The sequence below is a fragment of the Brachyhypopomus gauderio genome, chromosome 17 (assembly GCF_052324685.1).
Source record: "Brachyhypopomus gauderio isolate BG-103 chromosome 17, BGAUD_0.2, whole genome shotgun sequence".
NCBI lineage: Eukaryota > Metazoa > Chordata > Actinopteri > Gymnotiformes > Hypopomidae > Brachyhypopomus > Brachyhypopomus gauderio.
The window spans coordinates 20491481-20508135 of record NC_135227.1 but is presented as its reverse complement, the minus strand read 5'-3'; the positions used below and the strand labels follow the sequence as shown (position 1 = coordinate 20508135).

The 16655-nt window shown below is 45.8% G+C and overlaps 1 protein-coding gene across 1 annotated transcript in view; it reads left to right on the top strand.

The window, feature by feature from the left end:
* The window catches only part of papss2a (3'-phosphoadenosine 5'-phosphosulfate synthase 2a), a 32434-nt gene that overhangs the window by 7066 nt on the left and 8713 nt on the right, over positions 1-16655 (top strand). The window contains exons 2-3 of the mRNA XM_076977627.1: positions 1992-2106; positions 2241-2476. Of these exons, the coding sequence (XP_076833742.1) occupies positions 1992-2106; positions 2241-2476 (351 nt within the window). The remainder of the gene's footprint in view (positions 1-1991; positions 2107-2240; positions 2477-16655) is intronic.

Genomic DNA, 16655 nt, shown 5'->3' with positions numbered 1-16655 from the left:
CCCTGCTTATCGTGGTAACTGTAAAAGTTAACATTAGTGATGGCAATTTGTTTCATTAGCCTTAGCACGCATTCGTGTATTTTCTGTAACGTCAGTGAGACCAAAACTTTATTTTTGTGAATAACTCCTTAGTTTCAGGTCCCTACCTAATTTGATTTAAATGTAGCGAAGTTTGATGCCAGAGACTAATGAAAGAAAGAAAAACCTAAAAAAAAATTCTTTATTAATGTAGGCCTATTTATTTTTGTGTTTTTTAAGGCAGTGCCTTATCCTTATTTTAATAATTGTTTGTTGCAACAAGCTGCATATTTCATTAAAGGTTTAATGAACTATGATCTTAATTGTTTTTATTTTTAGTTATAGCTGAAATCTAATGATGGTTATATAATAGCAGTTGCATTCTAGTGTGATAAGCTGTATGTTTTATATTGAATTAACTAGAGATGCATGAGTACCGATACTGGTATCGGGTATTTGCCCGATACCATGTCCATTTACCCGTACTCGTACTCGCAAACGAGGCTCCGATACCAACATCCGATACCTTTTTTCTAGTGGACGTAAACCACGTTATGCTAATGAGCAGACAATTCAACATGTCGGCGATCTGGAAGTACTTCACAATTAGTGATGACAACCCAAGCAAAGCAGACTGCAAACTGTGTTCTATTAAAATATCAAGAGGAGGTACTTCTGCGTCTTCCTACAACACGAGTAACCTGATAAAACATCTTAAAATGAAACACAAAACTCAGCACGACGAGTTCACTGCTATCAAACCACTGCATCAACCAACACTGCAGCAAACGCTAAGTAGACGAGAGAAAATGTCTACACACCACCCTAGATCTGTGAAGATAACAGAAGCTCTTAGCCAGTTTATTGTTCTTGATGATCAACCATTTTCGGTCATTGAGAATCAGGGATTTCGGCACCTTCTTGATGTGTTAGAGCCCAAGTATGAAATTCCCAGCCGTTATCATATAACGGAGACCATTTTACCGAAGATGCACGAAAAGGTGCAAACGCATATCAAGAGCTTGTTGCATGATATTACAGCCTTCAGCTGTATGTTGGTTTTGTATTGATTTCATTGCACTATTTTACATTAATAACTATTACATAATGCTCCTGACTGCTTAATTCTATGTAAGTATCGGTATCGGTATCGGCAAGTACAAAAATACACGTACTCGTACTCGTACTCGGTTGGAAAAAAATGGTATTTATGCATCCCTAGAATTAACGTACAATCCGACTAGTCGACTAATCGTAAAAATTAATCGGTGATTAGTCGACTTTTAAAATAATCGTTTGTGGCAGCCCTACGCAGCAGATATAAAACCTTGATGCTTGCCTACTAGGCCAAAAATGGACTAGCCCCTCCCAACATGATGTCCATTGTCCAAGCCCGATCCGTACTACAGGCACTCCAAACATCAAGCATGGCTCAACTCGAAACTCCATGCTTAAAGTCTCACGGAAGACACAACTCAAGACTATTCTCTGTCCTGGCTCCAAGATGGTGGAATGATCTTCCACTTACTGCTATGACTGCAGAGTCTCTTGCTGTCTTCAAATGTTGACTGAAGACGCACCTATTTGTTGAGTACTTAAATTATTACTAACTCAGCGGATCGCACTTCTTGTCCTCGTTCTTAAATTGTATGTTTATCTATTTATGGTATTTGTGCTTCTTGGTATACGTTTTAATTCCTGTTTAAGTGAGCCTGTTTAATTTAAATACTAAGTAACTGCATTGATTCCTGTAGTTGAGTAGTATTCTGGCCGAAGGGTGTCTTGAACTCTGACCTATATACTACTACTATGTATTCTGTGAACAGATGCAAAATACATTGTAAGTCGCTCTGGATAAGAGAGTCTGCTAAATGCCTAAATGTAAATGTGCTTACGTGTACTGTAAGATGTCCTGTGATGTGTGAACTAATGTGGTGTGTGTGTGTGTGTGTGTGTGTGTGTGTGTGCTGTAGGATGTGCAGATCTCCTCTAATGTGGTATTTCAGGCCCACCATGTCAGCCGCAGCAAAAGGGGCCAGGTGGTAGGAACCAGAGGAGGATTCAGAGGATGCACAGTGTGGCTAACGGGTAAACACACAAACATGCACCTTTACACATGTGCTGCCACATACACAGACCTGCACACACTTTATGTTGTACGTGTGTGTGTGTGTGTGTGTGTGTGTGTGTGTGTGTGTGTGTGTGTGTGTGTGTGTGTGTAGGTTTGTCAGGAGCTGGGAAGACCACAGTGGGATTTGCATTAGAGGAGTATCTGGTCTCCCACGGTATCCCCTGCTACTCTGTGGATGGTGATAATATCCGGCATGGCCTGAACAAAAACCTGGGCTTCTCATCAGCCCATCGGCAGGAGAATATTCGACGCATGGCTGAGGTGGCCAAGTTGTTCGCGGACGCTGGTCTGGTCTGCATCACCAGCCTCATCTCCCCCTTCACTAAGGTCCCCAGTGCAACATCGTTACTACTAGTATTAACTCTACTGCAAGTACTGGTATTATTGATTTAATGCTTTTATATCTGTCACAGTAACACAACCACCAATTATTTCCTACTTGTTATTAGTGATTGAATGACCAAAAAGGTGAAGCCAAACTTATTTTGCCTACCATTTTTACATTTAAATATGAAACAAAACTGTTATATTAACATAACCAGACATGAAAACTCCAACACTGCTTAACATAATATTGTAGACAAATAGATAAATACATAAATAAGGACCTTCATGTAAACCCACACATTCATTTATCCTTTACCTTAGTTTCTTGAATATACAAACTCCTCTAAAATAATTTCTCTCAATTCCTGAATACAGTGCAGTAATTAATGGCCTTGACCTAAAAATGTTTTATAACCTACAAGATCTAACTTTAGAGTAGATTTATTTCCAAATTAACAGTGGATGTTGATTCATTCTTTTTCATTTAGAATTCATTCAAATCCATTAAATTCTTATATAATTTTCATGAGATTATCAAAATGTTTACTTCTATATTAGTTTTATATACATCTTCCCCCCAGACGTCCACACAGTAATTAAATGTATGGAAGTAAAAACAAAAAGTGCATAAGAAAATTTTATATATTTCGCCAATAACTTCGTAATGTGATCGCAACAGAATGTGTTCACAAAAGCCACAACCACAAACAAAAAAAGATACCTTTTTTGAAGAAATCTCCCGTGTTTCAAAGTCTTTTTCAGAGGGAGCGTTTTTGAAGCACTATTTTAAAATATAGCAAAATATTTTTGCTATTTTAACAGTTATTTGATATTTCAAGTTTTGAACAAAGTAAATGTGATATTTTTGATGTTTTTTTTTTCTTTATTCCCTTGGATAGTTTGATTGTAACATCCGGAGCACGAGACAGAGAATCCTTGGCTGAACGAACGTTACGTTTATTTACCACACAAAGTAGCGCAGACAGCGCACGTATAACACTTAACATATGGTGACACAGACTCAAATAACAACAAGCACAGGACACTGCGCGAACGCACATTAAATAGACAAACCATATAAACTCCACGTGATGACGAGACGAGCCACAGGTGAGACGAATTATCACAAGACGTAACCGCAATAATAATAATAATAAGTTCTAATAACTTACACAGTACATTTTTCTTTTTGCATGCAATTACTAAATATTTATCTGATATCTGGTTGTTATTAATTTATACCTTCCTTAATGGACAGTATTCATCATAAAGTTTGAGAAATAGTGTCAAAAAATCCTTGTAGCACTGGTCTGGGTCAGTAGTAGCATAGACTTCATTCCACATCTGCGTAAACAATTCCACTTTGAGGGCAGCAACTGCCTATAGTGTTGTGGTAAGGTTAGGGTGTTTAGGGTTAGGTTAGGGCATTTAAGGTTAGGTTAGGGCGTTTAAGGTTAGGTTATGATGTTTAGGGTTAGGTTAGGGTTAGTTTAGGGTTTTTAGGGTGTTTAGGGTTAGCTTAGGGTTAGTTTAGGGTTAGGGATAGGGTCATTTTGTTACGTTTGTCAGAGGAAGGTGTGACGCAAGTGCAAGTAAATTAATATTTATTAAAAAGGAAACAACAAAACGCTAGACGGAGCGTTGACTAACTCGCTACCGTTCCAGATCTAACATTTTCGCCAAGAAAATGGAAAAAGATACAAATCAAAAGAGGCGGAGAGATCCTGGACAACACAGAAGATGGTGCCTCTTTTTGGCACTGCTGCTGCCATGGTCTGGATGTCTGCGTTGCATTTCTCTCACCTGTGTGTCCTTTTTTGTCTGTTATCATCAATTCTTCTGTGTGCACGAAATGCCTCGGCTGCCCTGGTATACGATCGGCAAATGCTACTACAGATAAGGGATTCCATGGAAAGTTATCTACAACAAACAACTTTCCGTTTCCCAGTTTTGCTGCTTACTCGCCGTCCAACAGTTTACCACTGCTGTGCGAGTTTGGAGGAAAACCAAACTTTGCGGAAGAAACGCTGTAGGAGGAAACGAGGCACGAGAGCTGGTCTGCAGGTGAAACTCAGGTGCCTCTGGATTCATGATCATGCGTCCAAACTCCAACGTGTCCCAACACTAACACCATCTCGGTGGGCTTGCACCGACCTCGCCCGTGTTCCAGGCGTGTTGTTGACCGCGGTGGGCAGCGCGTGCTCCGGCAGCTTGCACGCGCCCAAACATCTCCTTCCGTAAACGAGGATTTAGCGGTTTCACTTGAAATCTGTCTGATCAATGTGCGCTCTGTGGCGAACAAGGCTCACATTTTAAATGACCTTTTCCTAAGGAAAAACCTGGACATTTTATTCCTGACTGAAACTTGGCAGCGAAATCTGGAGTTTATCCACATAAATGAACTGTGCCCAGCAGACTGCTCTTTTATTGGGACTCCACGTCAGTCTGGTCGTGGTGGTGGGCTTGCTGTGGTTTGGAAAATCCGGTATTTCTCCCAGCTAGTGAGCTCTGACCACGTCTCCACCTTTGAACTGCAACTGATGAAAGTTGGTAAGATCAATCTGTTTTACTGCATTTTAGTTTACCGTCCTCCAGGTCCAGCAGGTCAGTTCTTATGTGAATTTACTGATTTTCTGACATATGTTATCAAGCTGGACAAAGTCTTATTGCTTAGTGATTTTAAATTGCATATTAATAATAACCTGGATAGTGCTGCTATGGAATTTCTTAATATTGTCGAATCCTTCAATTGATTACTGGTGCCACTCATACAGGTGGGCATACTTTAGACCTTGTGTTTTCTCTGGGATTACACGTTGATCACGTGTGCTGTGAAGATCTTTTGATTAGTGATCACAAATATATTTTCTTTAATCTCTCTGGAAATACTGACCCTCTCTGTCCAAAAAGAACGACGCTCACTCGTACCATCAGTCAAGAATCAATAAACCAGTTTTCAACTAACTTCTGCTGTGCTTTTTATCCAAACTGTAACAATGTCAAATCTTTAATGCAGTCTTTTAATGAAAAGTGTTCCTTGTTACTGGACAAGGTGGCACCTCTAAAGACAAGGTCTAGGCCTATCATTAATAAAACTCAGTGGATGACTGATGAGGTTCGTTCTTTAAGACAGAAATGTCATAGAACTGAGAGACTTTGGAAAGCTACAGGTTTGGAAGTACATCGTCTGTACCCAAAGGAGCTTTGCATCTCTTTTAATGATCTAGTAAAGGATGCTAGGTCCTCCTATTTTGCTAATCAAATTTTACTCTCCAAAAGAAACCCAAAGATTTTATTTAATACCATAAACAATATTGTAGCTCCTCCTCCTGTAGCACTGCCATGTCTTTCAGTCAATGACTGTAATAAGTTTCATGTATTTTTTGTGGAAAAGGTCATTGACATTAGGTCCAGCATTAAGCCAGTGGCAGGTGTTTCCTCTTCTAGCCGCCCACCTTCTCTTACTGTTTTGGATTCCTTTCAGCCTATCAGCTTAGCTGATCTGCTGGATGTAATTGTGAGGCTAAAGCATCATAAAGTAGCTCAGTGGATGTGATACCCTCTTCATTATTGTTGAAGGTCTTACCTACCATTGGCCCTACTATATTGGCCACTATATTGGGCAACACAGTGGCTTGGTGGTTAGCACGTTTGCCTCTCAGCCTTGGGGTCTTGGGTTCAAGTCCCTATCTGAGTGGAGTTTCCATGTTCTCCCTGTGTTTGCGTGGGTTTCCTCCGGGATTTCCAGTTTCCTCCCACAGTCCAAAAACATGGAGGTTAGGTAAATTGGCAGTCAACAAAAAATTCTCCCTGAGTGTGTGTCTGTGTCTCTATGTTCAATAAAAAGTAGTGTCTGTGCCTGTGTGCGTGCGTGCGTGTGTGTGCTTGTATGCCCAGTGGTGGATGGTGCTTTGCCACTAGGGTCTGTCCTCTCTCCCCTTCCTGCACCCCATTCAGTCCCCCAGGGGGCTGTGGCTTCCGGTAGAGAGTACGCTGTGTGCAATTGGCTGCCGCTTAACAGGTTGCTTTCCATCTTATTTTAAACACGCCACTGTTTAGCCTCTTTTAAAGAAATCAAATTTAGACCCAGCTGTGCTTAAGAACTACAGGCCTATATCTAAGCTTCCTTTCTTATCCAAAATTTTAGAGACGGTGGTGGCAAACCAACTGATTACAGTTTTAGAAAATCACAATTGTTACGACTCTTTTCAATCTGGGTTTCAGAAGAGGCATTCTACAGAGACTGCTCTCCTGAGGGTCTCAAATGATCTTTTAATGTCTGCTGATGTCGGTGACTGCTCTGTGTTGGTGCTGCTGGATCTCAGTTCTGCGTTTGATACTATCGATCATCAAATACTGATAAATAGGTTACGTGACTGGGTGGGCATATCTGGAACAGCACTTGATTGGTTTATTTCCTATCTCACTGAGAGAAGTTTCTCAGTTACGATTGGAGATTACACATTTGAGGCAACCCCATTAACCTGTGGGGTTCCACAGGGTTCAGTTTTAGGGCCTTTGTTGTTTTCTTTATACATGTTACCTTTGGGGCAGATTTTAAATCTTTTAATATTTTAATATTGCCTATCATTTATTTGCTGATGATATTCAGCTTTATTTCTCTTTTAAACCAAATGAGGTTCATAGTTTGTCTAGGCTATTAGATTGTCTTCAAGCAATCAGAGAATGGACCACAAATAATTTCCTACTGCTGAATGACAACAAGACTGAGGTATTGATCATTGCTCCCGAAAGGCTTAGTCAAACGATTAAACAAAATCTTTGGCTTCTTTCCCCTGCTGTCCACTCTAGCCTCAGAAATCTGGGAGTTATTTTTGATCAGTCTTTAGCATTTGATTCTCATGTTAAACAGCTGTCAAGATCCTGTTTCTTCCACTTGAGAAATATCAGTAAACTGAGATCTATGGTTTCAACAGCAGATCTAGAGATGGTGATCCATGCGTTTATTTCATTTCGCATAGACTCCTGTAATGTTTTGTTTTCATCTCTCAGTGTATCTGCTTCTGGACGTTTACAGATCATTCAAAACGCTGCAGCGAGGTTACTGACTACTCACATAACACCCATTTTAAAATCCTTACACTGGCTTCCTGTAGAATACAGGATCCAGTTCAAGATTTTAACTTTAACATACAGAGCACTACACAACACGGCTCCTGTGTATGTCGCTGACCTGCTCCACCCCTACACTTCATCGCGATCACTCAGGTCAAACAACCTGAGTTTACTGTCTGTGCCACACTCAGGTTTAAAGACTCGTGGAGACCGAGCATTTAAGGTGGTTGCTCCAAAACTGTGGAACACACTTCCTCCACATTTAAGATCAGCTGACTCTGTGGATACTTTTAAAAAACAGCTAAAGACTTTCTTTTTTATGCAGGCTTTTAGTTAGTGGTCAAGGTTGCAGCCGTTGACCTTGTGCACTGTGTTTTTATTTTGTTTTATAGTGTGTATTTTTTGTTTTCTATTTTGTTATTTTACTTTCTTCTGTAAAGCACTTTGTGGCCTGTGCCTGTGCCTGTGAGAAGTGCTATATAAATAAACTTTACTTACTTACTTAATGTTACGCGTTGGAATGCGAACCGGCACACAACGCGTGTAATGTTGAACAGGGAAGACCCAAATGCCGATCACAAAATAAAACTGAACTGAAACCTCCGCCAAAAGGAATGCGGGAAAAGCGCCAAAAGAATAAATCTCAGTGAAAGGGAAGAACGGAGGGAAACTAGAAACAGAAAGAGAAACCAAAAGATCGTGGAATACTCAACGCGAGGAAACCAAAACAAAATAAACGAACTGAAGATGCCAGGGGAAGTAGCTGGCTATCGACCCACAATGGGGAGCAAACAAAAAAACTTCCCCTTTCCAAAATAACAAACAAAACTGGATCGAGAAAACACAGGGCTGGAAAACTTGAGATTGGCCAGAAGCAGAGAAGAGGTGAGCAAACTCGGAAATGACAGGGAAAACAGCGAATAAGGTAAATGCAATGAAGACACATGAGCACAAGGAGAAGGCTGGCTGAAAGCGCATGGAGACGGCAACAAACAAGTCAGCAATGAGACTCTGCAGCAGTCCTCCTTAAATAGGAAGGTGAACAGCTGCAGGTCGTCATTGCTGATTGCGTGTTTGCGAACGTGTTCGTGAACTAACGCTGGTCTGTGCGCAAGTGCTGGTCTGCGAACGAGTGTTGGCTCAGGAGTGAGCACTGGCTCGTTAGTCCCCTCCTGTGGCGACAGGAGGAGCGGCTCCGGGTACAGCCCTGACACTTACTTACTTACTAGACTGAAACAGAGTGCAGATAGGAATTACGCTATACAACAAAGGGATAATACTGTGGAGCGGGACTACAAGACAACTAGGCAAGGGTAACACACATGAAAACATTACAATAACACAAGCTAAGAGAACGTAAAGGGGAGAACCATAACAGCAAGGGGAGCAATGTGTCACGTAGGGCAACGCCCCCTCTCGTAGCTGTCACTCTGGGTTCCCTCATGTCCGTGTTCCCTGCCTGTTTGTCCCGCCCTGCTCGTTTATTTTGATGATTCCTTGTTTGTTGCCACGCCCCAGTGTCATTGCCATCACCTGTCCCTCGTTAAATGTCATTGTATAAAAGTCCCAGTATTCCCCCTGTCTAGTATCCATGGTTTTGTTTGTCTACCAGTCGGCCTATGCTTTGTTCATTCTGTATCGTGTTCCTGTTACCCATGCTTTCGTGGTTCTCCGTTCATGCCAGTCATCCTGTTGTTCGTGAGTACTCCCCGTTTGCTGCCCAGTGTTATCTGTTTGTTTTAGTTATTCTACGTTTTACCCGTGTTTTGTTTTCCTAGTCCTGAGTTATGTCAAGTCGTGTTTCGTGTTCGGATTGCCCCTACGTTATGACCCCTGCCTGTTCTTTCGACTCCGGTTTTGGTATTCCCTGTATTAAATCTCGCTCATCTCTGCATTTGTGTCCGTCTCCTCGCTCCGTTGCTTCTGCAACGTTACATAACCATGGATCTAACCAGGACACAGCGAGAGAGCGAGACTCCGGTGAGTTTAGTCGCTGTAACGAGTTGTTTGCTGCTTCCGTGCAGTTTAACTCTCATGTGTTACAGCGCGAACGAGCCGGAGACAGGAATACCCCTGGCGCTGTGGGAACAAGGAAGTCTCGTCGCTCACAGAAGAAAGTGCAGTCACTTTTAACTGGCTTTCGCGACGAGACTCCTATCGAGCGCTACGTGTCTGCCCGGCTTGGCGAACACCACAGGCGTGAGCAACCTGTGGTGCAAGCAGCGGGCAGACGGAATGAGCGCACAGACGAGCGTTGGCTTAACCCTCGGTTTGCTCTCGGTGGCCACTGCGAGCTCCCGACGCCTCGGAGGAGGCGGAGCCGTCGCAGAGAGAGCAACCGAGAGGCTTCTGTGTCTGTGTGTTCTTCCAGGCTCAACCCGGACACTGAGGAGGAGGACCTACCGCCGCTGATCCAGCCAGCTACACATCACAACACCCCCAAGTATTTTTTGGGGGGGAGTACAAGCCACGTCGGCTTGGCGGTCCCGCCCCCCGATGACGTCAGTATGGCGGCTCCGCCCCCCGAGGACGTCGGCTTGGTGGCTCCGCCCCCCGAGGACGTCAGTATGGCGGCTCCGCCCCCCGAGGACGTCGGCTTGGTGGCTCCGCCCCCCGAGGACGTCGGCTTGGTGGCTCCGCCCCCCGAGGACGTCGGCTTGGCGTACACGCCCCCTGAGGACGTCGGCTTGGCGTACACGCCCCCCGATGACGTCGGCTTGGCGTACACGCCCCCCGATGACGTCGGCTTGGCGTACACGCCCCCCGATGACGTCGGCTTGGCGTACACGCCCCCCGAGGACGTCGGCTTGGCGTACACGCCCCCCGAGCGCATCTCCTCACCCCAGGTTCCTGTCCCCGCTGCCCGTCGGCAGTCCACGCCGGTTCCTGTCCCCGCGACCCTGGAGAGGTCGTCCACGCCGGTTCCTGTCCCCGCGACCCTGGAGAGGTCGTCCACGCCAGCTCCTGTTCCCGCTGCCCGCCAGCGGACCCTGCCTGTTCCCGCTGCCCGCCAGCGGACCCTGCCTGTTCCCGCTGCCCGCCAGCGGACCCTGCCTGTTCCCGCTGCCCGCCAGCGGACCCTGCCTGTTCCCGCTGCCCGCCAGCGGACCCTGCCTGTTCCCGCTGCCCGCCGCCCGGCTCCGCCTGTGCCCGCTGCCCGCCGCCCCGCTCCGCCTGTGCCCGCTGTCCGCCGCCCGGCCGCGCCTGTGCCCGCTGCCCGCCGCCCGGCCGCGCCTATGTCCCCAGAGACTGTGCTGCCCTCTATTGGGCCCGGACATTATGTGCCCTCTGCTCTGCCCTGTACACCTGCCTCTGTACCCGTGTTCCCCTTGCTCCCGTGTTCTGTCCCTGGATTTGTGTTGGTCCCAGTTCCTGTGTGTGTGCCTGTTCGTGTCCTTGTACCCATCCCTGTGTTTGCGTCTGGTCAGTTCCTCCAGGTCCCTGTCCCCGTGTCTGTTCCCCAAGTCACGACCCGCTTTGTGCCCGTGCCTGTCTCTGTGGTCCATGCTGTCTTCACCTCAGCGTTTACCTCTGCCCTGTCCCCTGGCCCCGCTCCAGTGTCTGTCCCCGGTCCTGTCCTGTCCAGCCCTGCTCCTGTGCCTCGCCCTGGCCCTCTCCGGTCTCCCTGTGTCCCGTGTCATGCCGTGTCCCAGGTCCCTCGTCCTATTTTGTCTGGTCCTGTCCCTCCGGTCTGTCCTGTGTCCGCTGTCCCGGTCCTGTCTGCCCTTGCGTGCCCCGGAGTGGCACGCTTTGAGGGGGGGTTATGTCACGTAGGGCAACGCCCCCTCTCGTAGCTGTCACTCTGGGTTCCCTCATGTCCGTGTTCCCTGCCTGTTTGTCCCGCCCTGCTCGTTTATTTTGATGATTCCTTGTTTGTTGCCACGCCCCAGTGTCATTGCCATCACCTGTCCCTCGTTAAATGTCATTGTATAAAAGTCCCAGTATTCCCCCTGTCTAGTATCCATGGTTTTGTTTGTCTACCAGTCGGCCTATGCTTTGTTCATTCTGTATCGTGTTCCTGTTACCCATGCTTTCGTGGTTCTCCGTTCATGCCAGTCATCCTGTTGTTCGTGAGTACTCCCCGTTTGCTGCCCAGTGTTATCTGTTTGTTTTAGTTATTCTACGTTTTACCCGTGTTTTGTTTTCCTAGTCCTGAGTTATGTCAAGTCGTGTTTCGTGTTCGGATTGCCCCTACGTTATGACCCCTGCCTGTTCTTTCGACTCCGGTTTTGGTATTCCCTGTATTAAATCTCGCTCATCTCTGCATTTGTGTCCGTCTCCTCGCTCCGTTGCTTCTGCAACGTTACACAATGACTAAAAGGGGAGCAGAGTACAACTGACAACACCAGGCTAAGGGCGAATAACTCAACGAGGGTAGACAGGGCAGGGAAAACTAAATACACAAAACCCAGAGAAGTAAATGAGACACCGGTGGGAACACTGAGTATGAGGGCGTGGCAGACAGAAGGGAAACCAAGGAAATGGGGAAACTAGGTGGGACAAGGGAGGAGGGTGGAGCTGGATGTTACATAACCCCCCCTCAAGGCATGCAACTCCGGGGCATGACAAACAGGTAGGGAGGAACAAACACTGGGGACATAAACACCATGATGCCGATGGGGACTAGTGGGCGAGGCTGGGGCAGGAACATCAGGAATGGGGCAGGACTGACGCACGGGACCACGAACCAAACTCAAGGGAGGACTGGGACGGGAAATGGGCCAAGACACGGGAACAGGACTAGACGGGACAGGGCCGGGAACAGAAACAGGAGTCTAAACAGAGGGGGCTGGACTAGACAGGATCACGGGCATCGGAGTGGACAGACTGGGAGACCCAGATTCAGAGGAGAGCAGGCAGAGGATAACAGAGACTGGGACGGGGACAAAGTGGGTAACGACCTGATGGACTGAGATAGGGACTTGGAGGAACACACCAGACACAGACGCAGGAATGGGCACTTGGACACGAACAGACACACACACACAGACAGGGACCAACAGGAAACCAGGAATGGGACAGGGCAACAAAGGGAGTACAGGTAAGTGCAAACGTTGATTGCAATGGGGAACAGTATCAAAACAACCATGAGCCACATCAGTCTCTGTGTGGCTCTGTGCAAAGCAGTCACTGTGGAGGCCTGAGCAGTTGGAAGATTGATGAAGATTGGTGGAGGGTCTGCAGGAATCAGCAGGGTTGGTTGATGAGGCACGGGGACCTGTGAGACCGGCCAACAGGCTAGGGAAATTGGCAGACGTTCCGAAGAAGCCGGTTTGAACCGGCTGATGAGCCAAAAAGGCCGGCGGAGCGTACCGACGGGCAGTAGGGACCAGTGGGACCGCCCGACGGGTTTCAGGGACCGGTGGGATCAGCCGACTGGCCGCAGGTACCAGTGGGATCAGCCGACGGGCCTCAAGGACCAATGGGACAGGCCACAGGGACCGATGGGACTGGCTGACGGGCCGCAGGGACAGGTTGCCAGGTAGATGGGACCGGTAAGGCCAGCCGAGGGGCAGCGGGAACCGGCGGGGCCTGCTGGGTCGCGGGAACAGGAGGGATAATGGAAGTTCTAGGGAGCTGAGGCGTTGACGGGACTCTGGGGAGCTTGGGAGCCAATGAGGCCCTGGGGAGCTTGGGGTAAGAGGGGGCCCTGGGGAGCGAGGCAGCCGGGCAGATGTTGTTGGGGGCTGAGGCAGCCAGGCAGACGTCGTCGGGAGGCATGGCCGCCGGATAGTCGTCATCGGGGGACGGAGCCGCCAGACAGTCGTAATCTGGGGGCAGAGCAGCCAGACAGTGGTCATCTGGGGGTGGAGCAGCCGGACAGTCATCATCGGGGGGCGAAGCCGCTAGACTGACATCTTCGAGGGGCGAAGCCGCCGGACTGACATCATCGAGGGGCGGAGTCGCCGGACTGACATCAGTGGGGCCGGAGTCGACGGCCTGAGTATTACTGGCGGGTGCGGAGACCTGGGCAGCGCTGGCGGGTTTGCTGGCGAGGCTAACCCTCAGGCCCTTGATCTTTCCCACATAGCAGATGGAGTCTGTCAGCTGGGTCCTGAGGGTGTCGAGATCTGAGATGTAACTCCCCCCAAAAAGTCTTTTGCGGTGGGCACCAGGGAGATATCTTCCATTAAGTGGGGAGGAGAACCGAGGGATAACTCCACCAAACCTGAGGCGCATTAGGTTAACAAATCCCCCCATTGTCCATGCTTCCTCGGTGGGTGGTCAAAATAATGTTGGCCCAGTCCAATGCCTTGCCTTTGAGCAGGGATCTCAAAAATAGCACAAGAGGGCAGAGCAACAGGGCTGCCGTTAGTGTCCTTAACTAATAATGATTGTAGTGTATCCAATTGGGTGTGAAAATAATCAGCGCCCTGATAATCCTGCTGGTTATCATGGTTGTCTTTCAATTACTGTGTCAGTTTAACTTGGTCGGACATTATTTTACATTTGTCAGAGGCAGGAGTGACGCAAGTGCAAATAAATGAATATTTATTAAAAAGGAAATAACAAAACACTAGACTGAAACACAGAACGCAGATAAGAATTACGCCATACAACGAAGGGATAATAAGTCTAAGGGCGAATAACTAAACTAGATACAGGAGAACATAAGCATTGATAAACGTGAGTGATAAGGGAACTAATACAAATATAACGAGTATACAACACGGAGCTGAGCAGAAGGACAATGAGGAGGAAACATAACCTAACGAGAGTGACCAGAGACAAACTAAGAACATGAACAGGTAATAGGAAAAACAAAGAATCACGGAAGAGCAGGAAAGCAAGAGAGGACTCACGTACAATGACCGACAAAGGTAGACAGGGCAGGGGAAACTAAATGCACAAAACCCAGGGAAGTAAACGAAACACGGGTGAGAGCACTGAGGATGGGGGCATGGCAGACAGGAGGGAAACCAAGGAAACGGGGAAACTAGGCGGGACAAGGGAGGAGGGCTGAGCTGGACGTTACACATATATCTAAGGTTAGGGATAGATATATATAGTCATGGCTGAAAATGTTGGCACCCCTGAATTCCTTCCAGAAAATTAAGTATTTCTCCCAGAAAATTATTGCAATTACACGTTTTGTTATACACATGTTTATTTCCTTTGTGTGTATAGGAACAAAACAAAAAACAGAGGAAAAAAAGGCAAATTTGACATGATTTCACACAAAACTCCAAAAATGGGCCGAACAAAATGATTGGCACCTTTTCAAAATTGAGGGTAAATAACTTTGTTTCAAGCATGTGATGCTCCTTCAAACTCACCTGTGATAAGTAACAGGTGTGGGCAATTTAAAAATCACACCTGAGACCAGATAAAAAGGAGAAGAAGAAGACTCAATCTTTGCATTGTGTGTCTGTGTGTGCCACACTAAGCATGGAGAACAGAAAGAGGAGAAGTCTGAGGACTTCACAACCAAAATTGTGGAAAAATATCAACAATCTCAGGGTTACAAGTCCATCTCCAGAGATCTTGATGTTCCTTTGTCCACGGTGCGCAACATAATCAAGACGTTTACAACCCATGACACTGTAGCTAATCTCCCTGGACGTGGACGGAGGAGAAAAATTGATAAAAGGTTGCAACGCAGGATAGTCCGGATGGTGGATAAGCCAAGATCCTTCTGGGAAAACATCTTGTGGACAGATGAGACCAAGATAGAGCTTTTTGGTAAAACACATCATTCTACTGTTTACCGAAAACGGAATGAGGCCTACAAACAAAAGAACACAGTACCTACAGTCAAATATGGTGGAGGTTCAAAGATGTTTTGGGGTTGTTTTGCTGCCTCTGGAACTGGGTGTCATGATGCCTCCTGTGTGCACGGCATCATGAAATCTGAGGATTACCAAAGGATTTTGGGTCGCAATGTAGGGCCCAGTGTCAGAAAGCTGGGTTTGCATCCTAGGTGACGGGTCTTCCAGCAGGACAATGACCCCCAAACATACTTCAAAAAGCACCCAGAAATGGATGGAAACAAAGCTCTGGAGAGTTCTAAAGTGTCCAGCAATGAGTCCAGATCTAAATCCCATTGAACACCTGTGGAAAGATCTTAAAACTGCTGTAGGGAGAAGACACCCTTCAAATATGAGAGACTTGGAGCAGTTTGCAAAAGAAGAGTGGTCTACAATTCCAGTTGAGAGGTGTAAGAAGCTTGTTGATGGTTATAGGAAACAATTGATTTCATTTATTTTTTCCAAAGGATGTGCAACCAAATATTAAGTTGAGGGTGCCAATAATTTTGTCCGGCCCATTTTTGGAGTTTTGTGTGAAATTATGTCAAATGTGCCTTTTTTCCCCTCTGTTTTTTGTGTTCCAATACACACAAAGGAAATAAACATGTGTATAACAAAGCATGTGTAATTGCAATAATTTTCTGGGAGAAATACTTAATTTTCTGGAAAAAATTCAGGGGTGCCAACATTTTCGGCCATGACTGTATATAAATAACCCATTCTATTTCTCAAATTTTAGATGTTGAATTTATGTATTTTGTAAATTATGTATATTCATAAAGTATTTGTGAATATATTATCATTCAATGTAACAGTGTCTGTTATTATCCTAATTGGCTTAATAATAAGAGGGAACAAACTATACATTGAATCAATAAAATCAGTTTTCTTAGTGTCACTATAAGGATTTAATAAATCAGCATTATTTATTAATAATGTTAATAATAAATCTTCATAATCAATACTAATACATTCACCCCCTCATTATCAATACTAATACCACCAAAATGATCATTATCAATACTAATAGCATCACCCCCCTCATAACCAACACTAGTACCATCAAAATCATCATCATCAATACTAATACCACCAAAATCTTCATTATCAATACTACTACCATCACCCCCTCATTTCCACCAAAATAATTATCAACACTAATACCACAAAAACCATCAATACTAATACCACCAAAATGATCATTATCAACACTAATACCATCAACCCCTCGTTATCAATACTGTACTAATACCGTCAAAATCATCTCACCTCATACACACACACCTTCACACATTTCATTACAACTCCCCAAACCCACACACCTTTCACACTTTCACACTTTCCTTCTTGAGTTC